We start from the raw sequence: 21992 nt of genomic DNA on the forward strand, positions 1-21992 counted from the left end.
ATAGTTGATAAAAATTTTCTGTCTATATATATATATATATATATATATATATATATATATATATATATATATCAATGAATAAAATAAAGCATATTAAGTAAAGAAATTGTTTCATTTTGTTCACAGGTTTGACGTCTTTATCTAGTCTTTTAAGTAAAAAAAATCACATTATATGTTCAGACATATCGATGAATAGAATGAAATGTATATAAAAAAAACACTCATTATTTTTACAATTAAATTCTTCGAGTTTAAAATTACGTTGTCAGTACAATAAGACGTTTTATTAAACATGCTCATTACTGATGTCAAAGATAATCGCTATTGATAAGCGATATTTAAAGCTGTCAATGGAATAAGGAGATAAGCAGAAAGGAAAAATATTAACAAAAAAGTTTTTATATTGATAAGTTGCAATGTTTCATACATAATCCGCAGCCATTATTTATAAAGGACGTTTAGATGTCGAGATAGTGGTATGTTTATCGGCAGAATTCTTATCGTTTATGGACTATCGCAACACATTATGGTGACATCTAAATAAACGCCATCATCGTATCTACTTTCAAAGTATTAGAACGCAAAGTGTACGTATCTTCTGACGGTTGATTAACTTTTGTTTCTGTATAAATAATTTTTACGTCTAATCCAACTCACTTGAGATACGATCGCTCAACCAAGAACGAATAGATGTTAATTGATTGTAGGTATTAGAAGTTCAGACCGAAATTCGATATCATCGCGTTACCAAGTTCCCTGTACGCGTGTGTACTGCATGTGGCAGACATCTAAAGTATGGTCAGATGGGAATCGGATACATATTTTGAATGTAATACCGACATTGATGTTCGTAAATTAATGTCATCCATTCTGTTTTTCATGTACACCATTCTGCTTTTCTTGCGCTTTCAACGGTTTTAATATTTCTATGTCATTTGGCTGTTCGAGCATCAACTGTTGTTTCTTCTTCTTCTTCTTCTTCGGTTTCCTAAAAAAAATTTGTCCAAGGACATGTTATTTATATATCTAATAAATTGCATGGAATAGACGAAACAGGGAAGACTTACTTTCCAAAAAGTTCGCCATCTTGAATCGATTCAGGAAGTTTTTTGTTCAGAGTCTCCGGAAGAAGAAGAGACATTAGTCCACCAAATAAGGCGCAAAATCCAAATATAACCAGTGGTAATGGCATCCATACTTCAGACTGGAACGATTAGAGATAATATGCATTGATGATTTCACGTAATGTGATATCGAACAGGATATGTTTACTTCGGAAGTTTCTATATATATCTGGATATTGACAAAAAATAGTGTGATAAATAACATACCAAATGATTAACATATGGAGCGATAACTCCGCCAATTCGGGCAAAGGTGGAACTCGCGCCCAATCCGACGTTTCGAATGACAGTCGGAAATTGTTCGGCAGTAAACACATAAATTGCGCCGTAGGAGGAGGTAATAGCAAGTTTTCCTATCATTGCTGAACAAACGATTAACCACGGCATATCTGAAAACAAACAAATTTGTCTATTGGCATTTTTATTATTAAGATAACTGGCTGCCAGATTTATTCCAATATAAATACTGAATTCACTTAAAATATTTTTTCGCAAATAGCAAAAACAGTTCTATTCAAACATACATATAAGAAAATATAAAATTGTCATGAATAAATAAAATTGTTAATTTATACTTACTGGCAGGGATAAATAACGTGGCAAGTAATGCTAAGCCGGACAACATCATACATCCACAAATAATGATCTTTCTGCCCCAGCGATTTAGAGTAAAAATCAGGAATGTGTATGCCGGTACTTCCACAATCCCCGATATTACAAAATTGACGTAGTCGTTACCACCAAGATTGGACGCGTGCCAAGACAATCCATAGTACGTGCCACTGTTAACGAGCCTACATGAATAAAAAAATCAAAATTAGTACAGAACCATCAAAGGTCTGTTTTGTGGCTGAATTAGTATATACATACTTTTGGAACTTAAAATGAAATAGGTATACGTTAGATATTTCGCGTGAGAAAGAATTCTAGTGTAGAAATAAAAAATAGACCTATAAAAAACAAAATATATGAAACAATTGACGAAGCGATCGTACCAATTAAAAAACAGAAGAATGCTCTTTCGCCTTAAGTTCGGATAACGGAACAGATCGAAGAGCGAAGGCTTTTTCGTGTCAGGCATACTATCCTCACTGTTATTATTAAGAAGCGTATCTAAAACCTCGCTCGGCATCTCTACACCATTTTCCAGAGAAGCACGTTGCAGCAAATCCTTCGCTTCATGGAGTCGGCCTTTCGTTAGAAGCCACCGAGCGGACTCGGGAATAAACCTACCGCGAATCAGATCATCTTGTAAATAACAACGCCGGTTCCAGAATTATATGTTACTTGGAATACATCTATTATATGTCGTACCACCAATAAAGTAGAAACGCGATACTTGGTACCGTGATAGCTACTTGCAGCATTCTCCAGTCAGTAATAAAATACGCGAAACCAGCGGTGAGTATGTATCCGGTAGTAAAAAATAATTGGCAACCGACACTAGCTACTAGCCGCTTTTTCGGTCCGACCATCTCCAAAGCTGGAAGAAATAAATAAATATGTAATCTCTTCGCTCGCGTAATTTTAAAAACATACTCAAAAGCTCCTATTCGACAAAACGCTAAATTGTAAATGATAAATCAAACGATATTAGTAATCAAATTCAGTTTACCTATGACATAAGCTACTAAGAACACTCCACTGGTGGTTGAGCCAACAATTAGCCTGAAGATTACGTAGGAAATAAACTCGGGCGCGACAGCGACTAGTATACCGCCAGCCAGCTGTATGACTAAAGACAGGAAGAAAATTGGTCTACGACCATATTTATCGGACAAACTGCCGAATATTATCGAGCCAAGCATGACTCCTACCATGAACAACGAGTCCCCCGTCGCTCTCAGCCACGCCTTGTCACAGACCAAGTCCCACTGCAAAAAAGAAACATTATCTATCATCTGTTTAATAGGTATTCTTTAAATTGAATTTCTGTCCGTCTCGTCGTCTGATTTCTATTTGTATCTCATTCGTACAAAAATTGTCGAGAAAAACGCGCACGAGCGATAACAAGATTTTAATTCGCAAAAACTACAACTAAATAATTATTCCATACCTCGGAAGTGGTTGTACTTTTGTACACGCTTCTGTCGTACACATACTGCTTGCAACTACTGATGCCTCCCTCTTCGGTGCCGTTACCAATAGCAGTTCCAATGATCGTGCTATTCGCGAGGTCAATAATGTCACGCCTCATGCACTGGGACCACCCTCGGAGTTCGTAGTCCCATGGATAGCTCGCGTTCAATACATCCTGGCTTAGGTGAAACGTGACGTTCTCTGCGTTCTCGTGTGGAAGTAAACACCTGGAGGCAAAGGAGTTTCTCGTTTTACCGTTTTAAATTCCTCGTAATCCATCATGTAATTATCGTCACGTTTACTCGAACTATTACCTCGAATTCATTTTGGCTCCGAGAAATACGCCAGCTAGCTTGTGAAAGGCGCACGATATCGCTGGAAGACAGAGTAGAAGATAGATCCTGCGCTGGTAGCGACCGAATTCGCCCATACGAAGAATAACATCGTCGTACGCCATTTCGTCCGGAGTATATATCCTGCGTTTCCGTATTTACGATATTTCTCAATGCGTGAGAGAAAGCTTTTATTAGAACCCTTGTAAATAAAAATATCTCTCTATTGGAATTTAATCGGCGCACGATTAATGGCTTCGTTCGTAACGGACGATCGTTTTAATAATATTCTATCGATTTTGACATCGTTATCTCGTGTCACGAGAATTTTTTCGTCGTGACATTTGGAAATGGCTGTAAGAAATAGACGCGTGGTTCACGAGGGCACACCTCGATACGCTCCTCGAGATATTCCTAGCTGTAAGGCTTGATCCAACGACGGTAGAGACGACCAAAATCGCTTATCGGATTTCCGAACACATTGGGCGTTCCCTTAAATCGACTTCCGGGCAAAACGACGGCAGCTAAAAAAAAAATTGGAATATACGTTTTGATATCTCTGTATTAACTATTTATTATTTTATCTTATCTATACGTATTATTATTATATATTTTATTACTATATGTTATTTTATATTTTGCTCATTTTTGCATTTCTTATATATAAAAAAAACAATGTTAAAAATTACTTAGAAATTAATATCTCGTTAACTATTTAAAAAATTACAAAATAATAGAGGATTTTTTTACTTAATCTGGTCTATTTGCTTAGAAGTGATGTGTCAAAAAGACTATGACACTTGAAAAATAATAAAGACACTAGAAAAATATTGAAAAAATTATATGCACGGGTGTTTTAAACTTTTTAACATCGTGGGTAGAGTGGACTAAACAGTCGAAAAGTCCTCTATCTACTTTGCAATTTTTGTAATTTTTTTTAATTACCCAATGAGCAAAATATCTGAACTCATTACCTAAAACTTTAAGATATCTTTAAGAGTTTTTTAAGAAACAACTTTAAAATATTTTAAAGAACTCAAAGTCTTAAAGTTGCCTTAAAACCTTACATCAATTTTACCCGCTTATTCAACAATTTTAGAAATTACTTGGAAATTAATATCTCGTTAACTAATTAAAAAATTGTAAAATAATAGAGGATTTTTTTATTTAATTTAATTCGATCTATTTACCCAAAAATGGTGTGTCAAAAAGTGATACCTGTATATTTTTTAATATGTATAGTTTTAATTGACGCTTTCAATTGTTCGCACGATTTTTTTCATTCATTATAATTTTCTACGACAAGTTCGTCATTGAAGACTAATTCGTCATTCGTACATATAAAAGCAGTCGCGAGTATGCAAGCGCAATGTTGTTTATAACATTGGTCCGCGCGCGCATTGCGTAACAACGCTATGTAAAAGAGAAAGAAAGGGAGAAGTTTGACAAATCGCAAGGTTTAATACCAAGCCCAACCGAACATTACGCCTGTGCGTAGCGGCTTTTAATGTACTTGGGACCCGTTCCGACTAATTAGACTCGCGGACAGACGATCCGCATGGATCGTCATTGATACAATTGATACAATTGTCTTTAGATTAGGACTCGAAAGAAAAAAAAAAGGCGGCAAACGGATAATATCAGCAATTATTGACCGATCGATCGTTTATTATATCGTCAATTTCTTTTTTCCTTTTCATTTTACTGTTCGTCGAACTACTCGCACTAAAAATTCCTCTAAGACTATATTTTCCACACAACGGTACGTACAAATTGCACCTTTTCTCTTTCAAGTTTGTAGATTTACATGCGATTCTGTGACACAAATCAAAATCAAACATCATAATTAATAATATAATCTTGCCATAATATAAATAACGAATATATATATATATAAAATATCCTGACTTTGAAATAACTTTCCAAACACATGTAACGCTCCAGGAAAAATTTTGAAACGTTCATACCACGACAACGACGGTTGAGCACAGTCGGCGAGTTTAACGCAAAATCGTGATATCGCATGAGCCGGGCATACGAAATATCCGTATTATCTACACGTTTCTACATTTAATCTACATCTAACGATACCGTACCGATCGCACACAAGTAATCAGCGACGACGTGGTGGACAGTGTCTTCAGTCCAGGCAGTTCTTTCAAAATGCGAACGGGCGAGCTGTCGCACCGCGTACGAAACGCTCTCGCACTTATGAATGGGACACAACCCTGCGCGCATCAAGGACGGACGGAAACTGGCCACATGCTTCAGCCGGCGCGGCGCGAGACTCGGTTCGTCGTGTTTCGCTGCGGCAAAGGCGCCGATCAGCGCGACTCGGCTAAACTCGACTCAACTCGACACGACTCGGCTCGCCGAAGACTCCTCGATCCACGTTTCAGCGCGGCGGCGGCTAGATTCGGCTCGGTGTACTTGGTACCTCCAATGGTTCAGGGTGATCTTTTTCTTCTTTTCGTTTCTCTCTCTCTCTCTCTCTCTCTCTCTCTCTCTCTCTCTCTATTTCTCCTCCCCCTGGATAGAGGCGGATCTCGATTTGTCAAAATCGGACGTGACCCGACACGTCCCCTCGATGCCTTTGGCGGCGAGTCTTCGTCGAGGGCGAAATGGATAAGTAAAAAGAAAAAAGAGATGGACCAGCCTCTGCCGGGTCAGTCACACTTGGGAACACTCGAATTCGTATCCCTCTCGAGAGCCAGAAGAAGCACGTGAACTGATCGGTGTGTTGCGTGTGCAGCTGTATCGCACGTAATGCTTATCGCAATGTACTCCTAGGCTGTTTCTGCATATCTATTTTCGCTGAATGCGGTAAACCGATCATCAGAATTGCAGCTGATTGGATTTGGGCTGTTTGGCCTTCGGCTTTTTGGCTATGTCTTCCGCGAGACGATTTTAAATCACTCCTACAGCACAAAGTTGTACAAAAGTTGTAGCAACACTGCAGAGACAACATTGCAGCAACATTGCAGAGACTTTGCAGCGATATTCTGTGCTCTATGAGTCACGTGCTTCCTTCGCTTCAAAGCGACGTTTTGCGCGATCCACGGCGGAATGATCCTATTTTGAACGATGCGAGAGATAAGGCACGTCACAACTTATAAGGCAATGTAATAAGGAAACTACTAATAAAAAAATGCTCCGTCTAACGCGGCCTTTGCAACATATCGTGTTTTCGAATCCTCTTCGAAAGCTTGCGTGCTACAAAATTTCGCCGGTTCAATATTATCATCGGTATCGCGATTATTTTTCACGTGACCTTCGCAGGATCATCTGAATAACGATCTAGTTGATAATTTATGGACTCTGTAAATGAAATATGAGTAACTAATAATATAGGGTGCGAGGCTATTCCGTCATTTTCAACCTTAAAGTAATATAAAATTTATGGCAACAAATAATGTCATTTTGCAGTAACGTGCTTATAACAATCTTATCATAACTACAATCATGATTGCTTCTTGCACAAGTATGACCTTTAAATATTCAGTATACGCTGCTCAGAAACATAAACAATATCGTGAAAAGTGGACGAAACAGCCCCGCTCTACCCTATTGTAAACTAGGTGAAATAAAAGGCGTAGTGGCTTATTTGAATACTTAATAGAGATTAGCTTTCCTCGATAAGATTACGTTATCGCGAGAACTCGATAGAAATACACAGCTAAAACAATCCTATTTGCCATATGCACATATTCCACTAGCCGAGCCTCCCTCGTAGACTTCGTTCCGCATCGTAATCGCGTGACGCGTAATCCGTTAAAATAAAATATTTTTCAATGATCGTAAATTCTCTTGCAAAAAGATACCAAGTGGGTTACAGCTGTATATACTCGTATACCATTCCGCTATGTCTCTAGTTCTCGCATTGCGAAATTCACGGAGAACGTATGGGAACATTCTGTCTGCGTACGAAACGGACAGTTTCGACAATTAACAGTTCTAATCTTACACGCTCTAAATTTGGTTGTCGCCTCGTACTTTCATCAGGGGGAGTCAATCGATCGCCCGTGACGGTGCCTCTCCTTCTCGCCTAATAAAAATTCCAACGCAGGCTGCGGCATGGACCCTCTTTGCTCCCTCCGTCGCGTTCCTACCGCGTCTACCTGCATAGATACATACATATATTAATACTCGATACGATATCTCGCGATTCACCCTCTTTTTCCACGAGTATCAATTCATGGCGTAAAAAGGAGCGAAGCTTTGGCTGAAAAATAGATGGACGATTATTCGCACGCGACAAAAACGCCTGTTAGCCACATGTCAGTAATACCGGCCCAGACATTGCTATCGCTATCACCATCATCGCCACCACTGTTACCGCCGTCGCCGTGTCGGAGGCCGACATCGTCGGCCCCAGTGCGAAACCCGAAGGCTATTTATAGTAGGGAACGGCTTCTAGTTCCCACTGCGTGAAAAATCGCAACTGGTTTCTCGCGAGTGCGAATGGAACAGGGAGAGAGAGAGAGAGAGAGAGAGAGAGAGAGAGACAAAGAAAGAAAAAGAATGACTCCGGTGTCTCGGCCGAAGTCGTCGCTCTGCATTAGCCGCTCCTCTAATGAGCAAACAGTTCTCTGTCGAAGGCTCTCACGAGAGTGCACCTGATGGTAGACGCAATGCGAATTATGTATGAAGCGTAACCGATAAACAAATAAATCAAGGCGGATATGATAAATATTTAATGAAAAACGAATGTTACCCTCATCGTCAAATGTCGCGTTCGTTAATCCTGATTAGATCCATGCTCCGATTACACATGACAATGGAGGTCCTGTTACAAATGTATACCGCTTTACGTCGAGCATTCTTGAAAGTCAGGAAAGAGTGATCACCTGTTTAAACTGCAGCGCAGCGATTGCGTGCAAGAAGACAGCGGCTCGAGAACTTTCAACGTGCTTGCTGGCATTTTTGTCTTCTTTTTCAATCAATTAAAGATACACGCGCTTGATAAGCGCGTAAAATGCATCGCGGAGAATCGCGCAAAAGTTTTGTTTGTCCGATTTGCATAACCGCGTAACCCGCATTCTCGCAAGAAGAAAAAAAATCCACCGATCTAGGTCGAGTTTTGCTTAACGCGAAGGATGCCAATTGCGTTCTTTAGACGCATGATCGGCTGCTGCTCCTTTCTCCTTCTGCGTACCTACGCTTTATGCAAATCCATCTGGACAAGCCTTAACGGTTACCTTCTGCTGGACGCGGCCGCTGAAGGGAATCGCGTTCCGGCGAGTAAGACGAAGAGACAAGAGGAAGAGGAGGAACATCTCTTAGATCAAGACGGGATTTTTTTTTTCTATTTCTGATAGAAGAACATACTTGTGTATCTCTCCCTCTGCCTTATTCTTCTCATGCAATGTTCATTAACTGTAGGATATTTGTAAGATATTTCTTTCTGTCTGTCTTTCCGAGCATGATAATTTTTTCTCAATGAAAGTATCGTAGATGATACCAGTTTCGGCATCGATACAGTTTGGAGAATCCATATACACTTGAAATGTTGTCATCAGCAAACACAACTATTTGCTGCTAATCGTACAGGTAAATTCATCGTCACGCGAGCGCGTTTCAAATTGAATCTGGCTCGGTGAAACGCGTAATGGAGAGTGAGTTAAAAATTCGCGAGCTGGAATACATTGAAAAGGCTGCTGTCCTTGCAAGGGCGCCACGCTGCGCCGCAATACACCTCGCCTTCTTGGTAGCCACGCCGCGAAGACGGGAAAGGTGTTTGCCCCTATCTGGCTTGTCTCGGTTTTTCACTCGAGCTCAACGCGGCCGTTTTTAGAGCGTATACAACCAACGAAAGACAAAGATGAATAGACGAGGTTTCTATTTCTCTCTTTCTCTCTTTGTGCCTCTTTTCTTTTTTATATTCATATCTTTTTCCTGTACTTTCTTTTTCTTTTAATTATCTGTTTATTTTTATATATATTCTTTTTACAGTTCTCATCTTTTATAATTGTAAATTTGTTTTTAGAGAGCTTATCCTAAGGCACCTATAAACGCACTATATTTATCTATCTCTATGCGAGATAACTCTTGATTTATCCTATCACATCTCCAGTCGAATGCAAGAAAAACGTAAGAGGTAAGTAGCTAAGATATCGCCACTTCATGCACTCTTATAGGATGACGTCCTCTCAAGTGTTAAAATTATATATAAAATTGTCAACATATAATACATTTTAAAGTTAAAATACAAAAGATAGAAAAAATGTGTTATAAAAATGAGAAAAAGTAAATATATGTAGAATGTGTACATATATCTCTACTTCTTTGTTCTCAGTTTTTTTCTTCTTTTTATAGTATAATCATTTTTTTTCTGTCTTTCACATGAGAAATTAATACGAGGTGTTGACGTATTTGCATACATAGGAATAAATTCCACGAACATCTTGTATTAATGCAAAAATGTTTTGAAAACATAATTCGTGGAGAAGAAAAGAATCTTAAGGCCGTAGCACACACTCTTGCATAGTACATAAAAGAATCAACCAATAAAAATTCTTCTTTTCCATGGAATGGGAGGAAAGGAAAGATTCTGATTAGTTGATTCGCTTATGCATCATGCGTTATGCGTTATGCAAAAGTGTGTGCTGCGGTTTTTAAGACGGCATTGCGTTTACTTCAGGAAAATATTCTTTTTTTTTTTGGACTAATGGAAAACTTCTCATTAATAATTATTTTCGGACAAAATTTTGCATGTGTACAAAATTACACCTACAAATTAGCCTTCCATTAAGATTATTGCGAGAGCACCGCTAATTTGCAAACAAAACGACACATTTTACGTTGCGGCTATCGCGAGATGTGACTTAGTCAGCACTTACGTAAGAAATAAAACTGCGCGTTAAAGGGGTTTAAGGTCAGAAATGTGCAACGATGTGACGCGAGTATGCGTCTAGCAGCAAATATGACGTTATTGCTCTGTCACGCCGCAAACATCTTCAAATATCGCTTATGTCTATGTTTGTTCGCGCACTAGTAAGCTTAGCAAGTCTAACTTTATATTACATAGGAAAGTGTAGGGAAATACTATGGCATACATTATGTATATTATAAATTTTCCTATTTTCGTATGTGATATTTTTCAAAGATAAAACCCCAGGGTATAAATCATGTAACTTTTTCTGTAAAACGAAAATGTGAAAAATGAAAATTTTTATGTATATACACTGAGAAAAATTTCTGGAAAATAAACGAACCAAAAAATTCTGATCATCAGGTCAGAATTCTGATTATATATTATATATATATTATATATATATCGATTAAAATTATGATAGATTCGACCAGAAAATTCTAATTTGTCCATTTTTAACTGGAGTGTACACACATACATACAAAAAATTTTCACCTTCCTCGTTTCTGCTCTAGGCAAAAATTTCATAATTAACCTTCTAAACACGTGTTATGGAATTGTTTGGAATAGATTCCAATGAGAATTGTTCAATTATATCCTAAATTGTTATTGTTTTCTAGGGAAAACAAAATAATTCCGATCGGAATTCCCGTTATAAACGTTCCATCTACATGCTCAGGCGCGAAAATCTAAACATTCGTTGTTTGCTCCATAAATTGCAAACACATGCCTCCGCTTATTATCTCATCAATTTCCGTCATTTAATATTCCAGCAGATTCTTACGTGCGCATCAACGTCCTTCGCGTCCCTTCCTTTCCAATTATATTCGATTGACTAGCAATATACATTTCTAATCTAACGGTTTTCGTTTTGTTTAATTTTCAAGGATGAGACTAGCAAGGTACAAAGTCCCAATTAACATTTAAAAAACGATAGACTTTTATTTCGACATCTTGTTCTTAGGAAGCAAACAAAACTATGGAATAGCGGAATCATAAAACTATTCGGCTTTTTACAATAAACCATTACCTAAGCTTTAAATCGTAAAAAAACCGTAAGAAATTAATCAATCTAATAGAAAATTCGATTGGATGCGCTCAATGCTCTGATTCTCCTTCAGACCTGATTTTATTGGTACCATGTTAAAAAAATGTTTTTTAATTCAATTCATACACACTGTAATAACTAATTCATACTAAGCAATTAATTTTTTTCAAAATTTTGATTCTTTCTCCAATATATACATTGTTATATACATCCTTAGATGATGCATATAACTCTTGATAGAATTAAATAATTTCAACGGATTTCAATGTCTTCAAATTGATGTATTAGGTGTTGAACTTAATTCCTGCCGTTTTTCGTCTCCAAAATTGATTTGTTTCGAAGGGAAATGCCTTAATCAAAGTATTATTAATAAAATATTATTAATTAGTAATAAAGTAGAAAATGAAGGAAATTACTTTCATTAAGGTATTCATTCATTTTCCCTTCGAAACAAATCAATTTTGGAGACGAAAAACGGCAGGAATTAAGTTCAACACCTAATACATTATGCGAAGTCTAAAGGTTAAAGTTAAAACTGTATACAAATTAACGTAAAAATGTTTAATATAAATATAAAAACGGATTAAACCATGAAATTCTCAATACATTTTAATGTGCTGTTAAGTAAAATCGGTATTTTATAATTCGAAATATTTGCATTTTACTTTTACATAGATTAAATCAGTGTACAACAACTTTCACATGCGCTAGTGCGTCCAACTGAATTCGCTAATAGTCAATTATTCTTTTCACATTCGACTGTGAATGTGATTTTCACATTCATAGTCTGTTCTTATTTCAGAACCATCTTAAGTAATGATTTAAGATGCTAATAAGGCTTTCTAGCCGGTATTCATAGTTGATTCTTATATTTGAGACTGTTTTAAGTACAATCTTAAGATGTGATCGTAAGCCAATCAGACGGCTGTATTAGTATCTTAAGACGTTACTTAAGTTAGTTACTTAAAATAAGAACGGACTATGAGCCGGTCTTACCTACTTCGATAAACTTCATCGATTATTACAATGGAACTAACTAATCGTATTTGCTATTCAGCAGAATTGATCAATCATTGATACTTAATCGACCAATTATAGGCTAATTAATATAATTGGTGAGACCGACCCTGTAAATACCGTCCTCTGATTGTTCATATCTTAAGATTGCGCTTAAAACAATCTTAAATAAGAATCGACTGTGAATACCGGTCTTAAAGCTTAAGTAACGATTCATTGTAAAATGTGTGTATCAAGTTACTATAGACGAATAATAATGACTGCGCGACGTTAACGTGGGCTGAGAATTCCTAGGTGGCAAACGTGGGACGCAAACAGCGGGTGCGTGACCGATACTCGTTCGCGGACATCGGAATTCCGATCACCTCCAATTACTCGCCGCAAGTTCCGCAGTAGTATATTTTTTTTACAATAAAGGTCCTTGAGGTCAGATTACTCTCGCGTATACATAATTATCGTGTGCACAATAGAGAGCAACTTCCGCCGAAACAAATACATACATAAGTGATACGCAATACGATACTCGCGTGAGTTTTCTCATTCCGGATGACTAACGAGAATGTAGCCTTCCGATTATTCGACTCTTGCTATAACCGAGCAATTCCTTGATTCAATCGACTGGATTATCATCCGATATAATTCAACGATGGTTCAAGAGAAGGAGGGCAGAGGAGGCCGTTTGACGCTCGCGTGATGCGCGAGCGGCGTCGGCGCCGTCGGCGCCGTCGGCGCCACTCGGCCACTCGCCGATTCCCAAGTCCCAACTACTCCAAGTCGATTCTTCATTCAGAAAAATGATGATGTAATTACCCGCTCTCTCTCTCTCTCTCCTCCGACGGACGTGCCTGGCACTTCCACGGTCGAGTCGAACTTGTGGTAATATCGAGTCGCGCCTGATCGCGCCGTGACTCTCCCCGCACCTTCTGGCTGGCTGGCTGGCTGGCTGGTTGGACTCTAGCTGGCTCCGGCGAGCCGGCGTGACATCACGCACCACGTTATGCCGGCCGGTGGTCGGTCGATGGTTGCCCTCGCTGCGGCACTGTCCGATCGATAGCCCTCGTCGAAGGGAAGCCGCCGTGATGCACCCGGTGCCGTGTCGATGTACACACCTCGTGCGCCCGTATGCACGGTCGATCGTCTGGCCTGTCTTATACCTTCCTCTGCCATGAGACCGCGAATTTCGATGGGGGGAAGGAAGAAACGCGTGTCGAACAGACACCAATGAACACGTCAGAACACGTGTACCGCACGTGCGCGCGCGCATGCACGTACGCACGTATTATATGTACGCACACGAACGGACACGATGGGTACGTACGAATTCGGCACGTACGCACGTAAACGCGACGAGTCAACGTCGCGAAGTTGGCTGTGTAAGTTCAACCCGACGCAGGGTGAGTGAGTGCGCGCGCGCGCGCGTGTGACATCCGGAAACCCCCGATATCGCAGTCGAAAGGGGAAGATGGTACTTGGCGCCGGCGCCGAAAACTGACGACGGCGTATAATATGCCACCAACGGGTGTGGTGAAAATTGTCGATAACGACAGCCCTTCCAGCCTGTCTCCGCGAAATATCTCGCTGTCTCTCGATGAGTCCAAGATTCGAGTCTCTACTTTCGTGTCCATGATAATATTCCACCCCAACATTCGCGCCATTGCGCTCGTGTTCTGTGAAACGCAATTCCTTTCGCACTTATTCAAGAGCGATTTAATTTAATGCACTCGTTTTGTGCACTTTTAACGATGATAAATGACGAGTATTTTTTGTAGAAAAAGATATATAGTCGAGTGACACGCGTACTTGCTTATCGCGATATTATCCCACTTGCGCATACACTGCACGTGTTCGCGCTATCGCGATTAACTTCACTACTTAACAGCTTCACGTTGCGCGTGTACCGTTTGGAAAACAAATTCGCGCTACTTTATAACGAATTTGATTGGACGCACTGATAAGAGAATCTCGCAAATTGTTAAATTCTGATTTTAATGAAACTTTGTAGTACTTAAAATTGTATTATTATAAATTTAAAAAAAATCATAGATAGCAAATAACGCATTAGTTATAATTATGTCGTTATTTTCCTTATCATTACTTTGTTATAATAACAATTTGATAATGACGAATTTTTTTATGACTGTAATGTTAACATCAGTATTGGAAACTCACTCGATCGTTATTCGTAACGGGTTGGAAAATCACTCGATTAAAGGCTGGTTGTTCCAGTTCCAAATAAACTATGTAGTAATTTACCTATTGGATAAACAAAAGAGTAAAAGAGTAAGAGCATAAGATAGTAAGAGAGTAAGGCAGTGAGCTGAAGTTTATCAAAAAGTGGAACAATTCAGCCTAACTTGGTATTTGTAACGCATTACTTTTTATTATTATGTTACTCGTTACTTGTCATAATTACGTTTACTTACTGAAAAAAAGTAATTTGTAACGAGTAATGAATAACATTACTCGTTATTCATTACAAATTACTCTTTTTCAGTAAGTAAACGTAATTATGTTCAGTAAGTAAACGCGTAATGATGAATAAGTTGCTTATTTTTTAAAGTGACTTTCCTAACCTTAGCACCTTAGCGCTTAGTTACTCAAAAATAACGCCATTATTTTTATCCTTATTTTTTATAATAACGATTTGACCATACCGGTAATTTGATAATCACGATTTTTTTTATGACTGTGATAATATAACTGTCCAATAATACAACAAATTACGATAACATCAAAATAATGTCGTTTTGATGTCATTTTGATGTTATCGTGATTTGTTGTATTATTGGACAGTTATATTATCACAGTCATAAAAAAAATCGTGATTATCAAATTACCGGTATGGTCAAATCGTTATTATAAAAAATAACGATAAAAATAATGGCGTTATATAGTCCATTGCTTGAATAGTTACCCAGACAGCACAGAATATTTATGATAAATATTTATTATTATTCATTTTTTGAAATGATACATAAATATTTTATACGTATTTTATATAAAGCTTTATTCAAAAAATACTATTAAAAAATAGACTAAATATTTAATGTAATATTTATGATAAATAGTATAAATAAATACTTCTGATAAATATTTTTTATTTGAATTATAATGTCTTATTAAGTATTTCCATTGCATTTACTACAAGATTTACAATAAATATTTTACAATATTTATAATAAATGTTTATAATCTACACAATCTAAGATCACAAAAATATTTACAAGATATGTAAAATAAGCCTTATAAATATTTATAAATATTTCGAGGAGATAACCACTAGCTGAAATATTGTTCCATAGATTACGTGATATCATGATTTCATCTGATTACAAATAATTTTTTTCACTATATGTGAAGTTATTTGGTAAAATATACGAATTTATTTAATATTATACAATGATTTATCGTGATTGTATATGTAATTATCGGATTATACATAGAGATTTCATATGAATTTTATAATGATTTTATAATGAGGACTCTGTCCCACGATTACATTAAGTGGTTACCCCCTCGAAATATTTGGTAAATATCTTATAAATATTATGTGCTGTCTGGGTATATTGTCACAATCATTAAAAAAATCGTGATTATCAAATCACCGGTATGATCAAATCATTATTAAAAAAATAACGATAAAAATAATGGCGTTATTTTATTTGCAAACCTTGGAAAAAATTAGTAACGGCACATAAACGTTTTAAGTAATAAAATCACCTCTTATACGTAAAGCAGCTCAGTTTTTTTTCTATTATATCTAAAAAACTATTCGAGATATCAAAAAATATCTAATAAAAAAGTTTTATAATAAAATTACTTCTACATATTGATCCGTATAAATCATATTAAAAAAAAATAATTTTTTTCAAAATTCATATCTTCAAAATTATTTTTAAAAATATTATTGACGTAGATCGATAGAGGTAATGTTATAATAAAAATTTTTGTATTACATATATTTTTTGATATTTCGAATAATTTTTGAGATATAACAAGAAAAGTTGGAAATAGCTTTATATTTCACCTCTTAAAACCGTTTATTTGCTGCTATTAATATTTTCTAAATTGATCTATTTATGAAAACAAAGAAAGGGCTAATGAGAGTTGTTTCGCGGTAATTCGTGCGATAAAGAAGTTTATTGCATATTACGATAAATCAGATGTTTTGGCTTCCTTTCGAGCCATTTTCAGTATAGCTGAACAATACAATGTAGAGCAACTTCTGTGGCTAAACGAGAGAGTGACAACTCGTCTCCATCTCCATTAATTTTTGACACAAGATTGGCAAGTCAAGACTAAACGAGAGAATTGTCACTCTCTCGTTTAGCCATAGAAGTTGCTCTACATTGTATTGTTCAGATATACTGAAGATAGCCCGAAAGGAAGCCGAAATGTCTGATTTATCGTAATATGCAATAAACTTCTTTATCGCACGAATTACCGCGAAACAACTCTCATTAGTCCTTCCTTTGTTTCCATTTTTGACATTCTCGAGAGTTATTGTTATCAATTTTATATTTATCTATTTATGTAAGCTACACTTAAGTATACAAAATTTCATTAAAATCAGAATTTGACCCTTCGTAATGTTCCCTTGTCAGTGCGCACATACAGGAAGATTCTCTAACGTCTTATCGACGATTGTCAGTATCATTAATTAGCGACAGCCAATGTCAAGGATAATAGTGAAAAAAAAACGCGGCTGTCACTGACTGTCGTTAGTTAACACACAGCGATAATCGTCGATGGAACATTAAGAAATTCCGCTACTAATGTATTGAAGCCATTGTACATAAATTAACGTAAAAATGTGTGTTTAATATAAATACAGAAACGAATTAAACTGCGCAATTCTCAGTACACTTTATTATGTTGTTAGATGAAATATTAACTTTATAATTTAAAATATCTACATTTTACTTTTACACTTAAATTGAATTAACGTACAACAATTTTAATATGCATTAAATTAAGTGCGCATACACGGTGTCCAATCAAATTCGCTATTACTACTTTCTATTACTTTCTTACAGACGCACGTATGTAAACATATAGAATGGAAATTTTAAAAAAATATATACATATAATAATAAAATGACTTTAGTATTTCTCGTGTATGTCGAAATGCAGGAAATAAAGCTCTGCTATAATAAGTAAAATTAATTGCTTCATTCATTATGATAATCAATTTGTAATAAATTTCCGTCGGATTGTTTCAATCATATACAGTATCATACCCGTTTAATCATACATACCATATGTGAAATGGCAAATCATGGATTTTTTAATATGATTTGTTCTTGCCTTTAATTCTTCGCTGAATTCTAATTGTAGGAACTAATCATATTAAAGAATCATTGAGCGCTCACGAATTAATTTTCTCCACTAAACGCAGCCAATAATAAACTCTTAAAATGTTGTCAACTAAATCTTAATTAATTTAATCAGCGATTAATGTAACCGACTAAAGTCCGTTTCTATACCAATATATATTTGATTTCGGTTCAATTTGCTGTTTATCTATGTTTAATTCCTATGTCCACACTGTTAAATCTATATATTAATATACTGTTAATTATACTGTTAAATCTATACTAAATATATCGTTATTTTATACTGAAACGTTAATTAAATTTGACACTTATCATGTCAATTTGACACTATATAGTGTCAAATATAATCATTGTTTTACTACAAAATAACGACATAATTGAGTATAGAAGCAGTGGTATAATTGAGTAGAAGCAGTGTCATAATTGAGTTATAGAAGCAGACTCACATTAAATTTGACACTGTAGATTTAACAGTGCATTTCTGCCAATATATATTATAGATTAATCTAATATAATTTTCTTAATTCTCTTAGCATTAGAAGAAGATAAAAGGTAAGCCAAGATTAAAGTTAATTGATAGAAGTATACATGAAAAAGATTTGCTTATTTAAAGTGTTAAGTTAATCGAATCTGTTCGAAGTCATCTTGATCATTAAAATCGTAATTCCAAGAAAGAAAACAAGAGATAATTAATCAGCGGTGTTACGACGTTTGTGATTACACGTCCTTCGACGTATTATAATTAATTAAATTGACAGGAAATCGCAGAAAAACGGAATACGAACCGGTGTAATAAAGAAACGCTCAGCTATCCGTGAAAAAATTACAATAATGGCCTGCTGTACACATAAATATTGCAGTAATCTATCGTTATCGCTCATTTGTTAAGCAGTCTTGTTTCGTCAATCCATTCGTGATAATAAATATAAATATGTCAACTCGCGCGTGCGATAAAATCCATGCACTTTGTGACCTCACATTTTTTTGTTATGACTCTTACCCGATTTCATTGAATTTTACTCAATACATATATCGTGAAGTTTGCACTGCAAAGAAATGCGTGAGACGGCGCCGATAAATTTATCTCCGTCGGAATGACAGAACGATGAGTAAGGAGAGATCGCAGTCTGACGGATTAAAAGAAACGAGACTGAAGCGGAATAATACAAAGAACTTCGATTAAATGGTACAATTGATTCCGAGAGGTCAATTCGCAAGAGATCGATCGAGATGTTGAGAATATAAGTCTCCTCGGCATAAAAAAAGGACTGTCGACTATGTTATCGCGGCACGTTCGGGGCGCGTGTTTCGCATTAATTTAAGTATTTGCGTCTAAGTATTCTAAGTATATCGTGACTTGGATAGTAATTTGTAGACTATTTGATAGTAATTAATAATAATTAACGACTCATAATGTAACAGTATCAGTGATATAGGTTAAAGTAATATACAGGATGTCTCAAAACCGATGATAAATATTTTAAAGATTCTTTGTAACATTTTAAGACGAAAAGTCTAATACGAAAATGCCGAGGCTAATTTTCAAATGGGAAGAATTTAAAAATTACAAATGATAAGGATTAAATTAAAGAAAAAGATACTTAAAAATTTATTTATGAGAAATATATTTATTTCACACTAAAATAAATATTTACTTATATAAAATGTTATTCTTAACAAATAAGCTATTTATTTTATTTTTTTATAATTAATGAGATATATTTCACAGAATTGTACTTTATAATTAATGAAATGTAATTTATAATTAATAAGATATGTTTCACAAAAATTTCGTTATTGCAATCAAAACTAATAAAATTTTTTTTCGTGACAAATGATAATAAACGCATTTACAAATGTTTCGCAAACATTTGTAAACTACGCAATACTTCGACGTTTTCCTCAGTATAGAATTTCGCGCGCTCGCAAGGACGCCGCAGTGTGAAAATATTTTCTCGAACCTTATATGTTGTAGACAATAACAAAATTCAGCATCTTCACACACACTGATCATCTTGCCATCGCTGAGCGCGCAAAATTCTAGCCCTGTCATTCGTAATTTTTAAATTCTTTTCATTTAAAAACTATCATAGCCTTAGCATTTTCACATTAAACTTTTTGTCTTAAAATGTTACAAAGACAGCTGTATATATCAAATATAGAAATATATATAGTAATAATACAGTAGTTTAATAATTAGTTTCTAATAACAAGAATAAATAACTACACTATTATGTTATTATACTAAGTTATTACTAAGAATTAGCCTGCCTTCGATTCGAACGTTTTCTATCCTTGTTTTATCTCCATTTTTATCTTTGTCTAACGAGCAATAAAGACAGAATACAGAATGACGATTATCAGTGCTTAAAGTACGTGAACGTCCAACAGCCAGGATAGTCTGTTTTATCGATTACACTATTCGACAAATTTAAACTTTTTTTTCTAGATTAAGAACGGGATAAAATGATTCTTACAGATTTTTTGTCTCTGAAAATGAATCTGTAAATGAAATTGCTCTATTACGTTATATTTTCGAGAAAATTAAACCTAAAGATGTTCAAACTGGCATTTTTTGATACTTTTCAGTTAAAGGATCTTAACAATGTGATGTGATAGAACAATTTCATTTACAGATTTGTTTTCAGTGACAAAAAATCTATAAGAATTATTTTATTCAATTCATGGTCTAAAATCCGTATTAAATAATGTTATTTTAAACACAGAACGGATTTTACAAATTAGACAAAGTGATTCTTATAGATTTTTTTATAAAACCTGTATGTAAAGCAAATATTGTTACAAGTCGAGGCTAGAAGCCCATAACAAAACTGTAATTTTCCAACCTTTTTTCATTTTATGTATAAAGTCGACCGGTTATTTGAATTACATTTGCAGAAAAAGATTTTTAAATCCTTGACTAGAAAAATATTTATTTGAAAAATAATTAGTGAAATAGACGACTTTAGGATCCCCTTAATCACATAAGTAAATTATAATTAGACTGCGGAAGTTTATGCAAAATACTTAACTGAACGTTTTGCATAAAATGCATATTTTGCAATTTTGTAAATTTACAGATGGCAATCTCAATCTTTTTACTTCACTTTTTAATAACTCTTTAACGAACAACGATTGACTGCTAAAACTGTCCGATAGTTAATATTCAGCTAAGTATTTTGCATAAAGTTCCGCAGTCTAATTATAATCGAACAGCTAACACGGTCACGACGCGCGAATATTTAAATGCAAAGTGCGCGCTCCAAAAATGTTCGGACTGCGCGCAACTTCAGTTGTCAGTGGCTGCGGTCGATTTGGACGCTTTCAGCGCTTTTCAGTACTTTTATTCTTATTTTACGTCTAATGAACGATAAAGACAGAATGATGATTACAAGCGCTTAAAGCGCGTGAGCGTCCAAATCGATTCAGTGTGTCCAAACATTAAATTAATGATCCCGCGTGCGCAAGCGAGTGTATCGGAGTGTACATGAGTAGAATCGTCTTAAGATTGATATCTCGCCTTAATCGGCGATACCTGTAATATTTCCGAGTTCCAGACGGTAATCTCTATAAAAAACAGCGAAGACGCCAATGTCGCCGACGGGAAGGTCGCCGCTTGATTATGAAACGCTTCAATAAATGACGTTTCTAACGGCGCGTCGTGATCATATTTATATCATTAGACGGGTCCCTCTCGGGCCGGCGAGTTTATCAACGAGAAAGAAATTCTGTTGCAATGAATAACATGCACTTATCGATTCGACCGGCACTTTTCCTTTGGAAGATGGTTTAAAAAAAGAACACGATAGCGAGGGCTATCTGTCGTGTTATCAGAAATCATGGCAAGAGAAAGAGACGAGGAATTTCTCAACACGCGCGAGAAAAAAAGAGGGAAAGAGAGAGGCAATCATTATTTCAAAAACAACGATTTCGATCGACACGCGCTCCGTAAAAGCCATCGCACGTAAAAAAAATGTTTAACTGATGTAACCGTAAGATCGTAAGCATATCGACCAATCGTGGTCCAGCATTTTAAAACGTAAGACCGCACTTTTGACTGTGATTGGTCGATTTGCTTTGCAAACAAAATGGTAACAACTAAAATCTTATTTTACGTGTAACGATCTGAAGTGATCCGCCGCTGATTCGCGAACGCTCGCGTTTCCGGCTTGACTGCCGGTGGCT

The 21992-nt window shown here is 36.0% G+C and overlaps 1 protein-coding gene across 8 annotated transcripts; it reads right to left on the reverse strand.

Annotated features, from left to right (window-relative positions):
- Positions 1-388: 388 nt before the first annotated feature.
- Orct (Organic cation transporter) lies at positions 389-21952 on the reverse strand. 8 transcript variants are annotated; one of them, XM_018510110.1, is made up of 12 exons: positions 21923-21952; positions 13282-13631; positions 7500-7653; positions 3518-4059; positions 3181-3430; positions 2740-2998; positions 2439-2607; positions 2120-2353; positions 1704-1918; positions 1332-1513; positions 1068-1204; positions 389-988 (listed from the first exon to the last, which is right to left on the reverse strand). In XM_018510110.1, the coding sequence occupies exons 4-12, from the start codon at positions 3658-3660 to the stop codon at positions 862-864; spliced, it is 1716 nt and encodes a 571-aa protein (XP_018365612.1). In that variant the 5' UTR covers positions 3661-4059; positions 7500-7653; positions 13282-13631; positions 21923-21952; the 3' UTR covers positions 389-861. The 8 variants fall into 8 exon arrangements, with proteins under 8 accessions (XP_018365612.1, XP_018365613.1, XP_018365611.1 ...); XM_018510111.1 differs by lacking the exon at positions 21923-21952 and having other exon boundaries at positions 7529-7653; positions 13282-13744; XM_018510109.1 differs by lacking the exon at positions 21923-21952 and having other exon boundaries at positions 13282-13744.
- Between the last annotated feature and the right edge of the window lie 40 nt (positions 21953-21992).

This window comes from Trachymyrmex cornetzi, unplaced genomic scaffold, assembly GCF_001594075.2.
Source record: "Trachymyrmex cornetzi isolate Tcor2-1 unplaced genomic scaffold, Tcor1.1 scaffold325, whole genome shotgun sequence".
Lineage (NCBI taxonomy): Eukaryota > Metazoa > Arthropoda > Insecta > Hymenoptera > Formicidae > Trachymyrmex > Trachymyrmex cornetzi.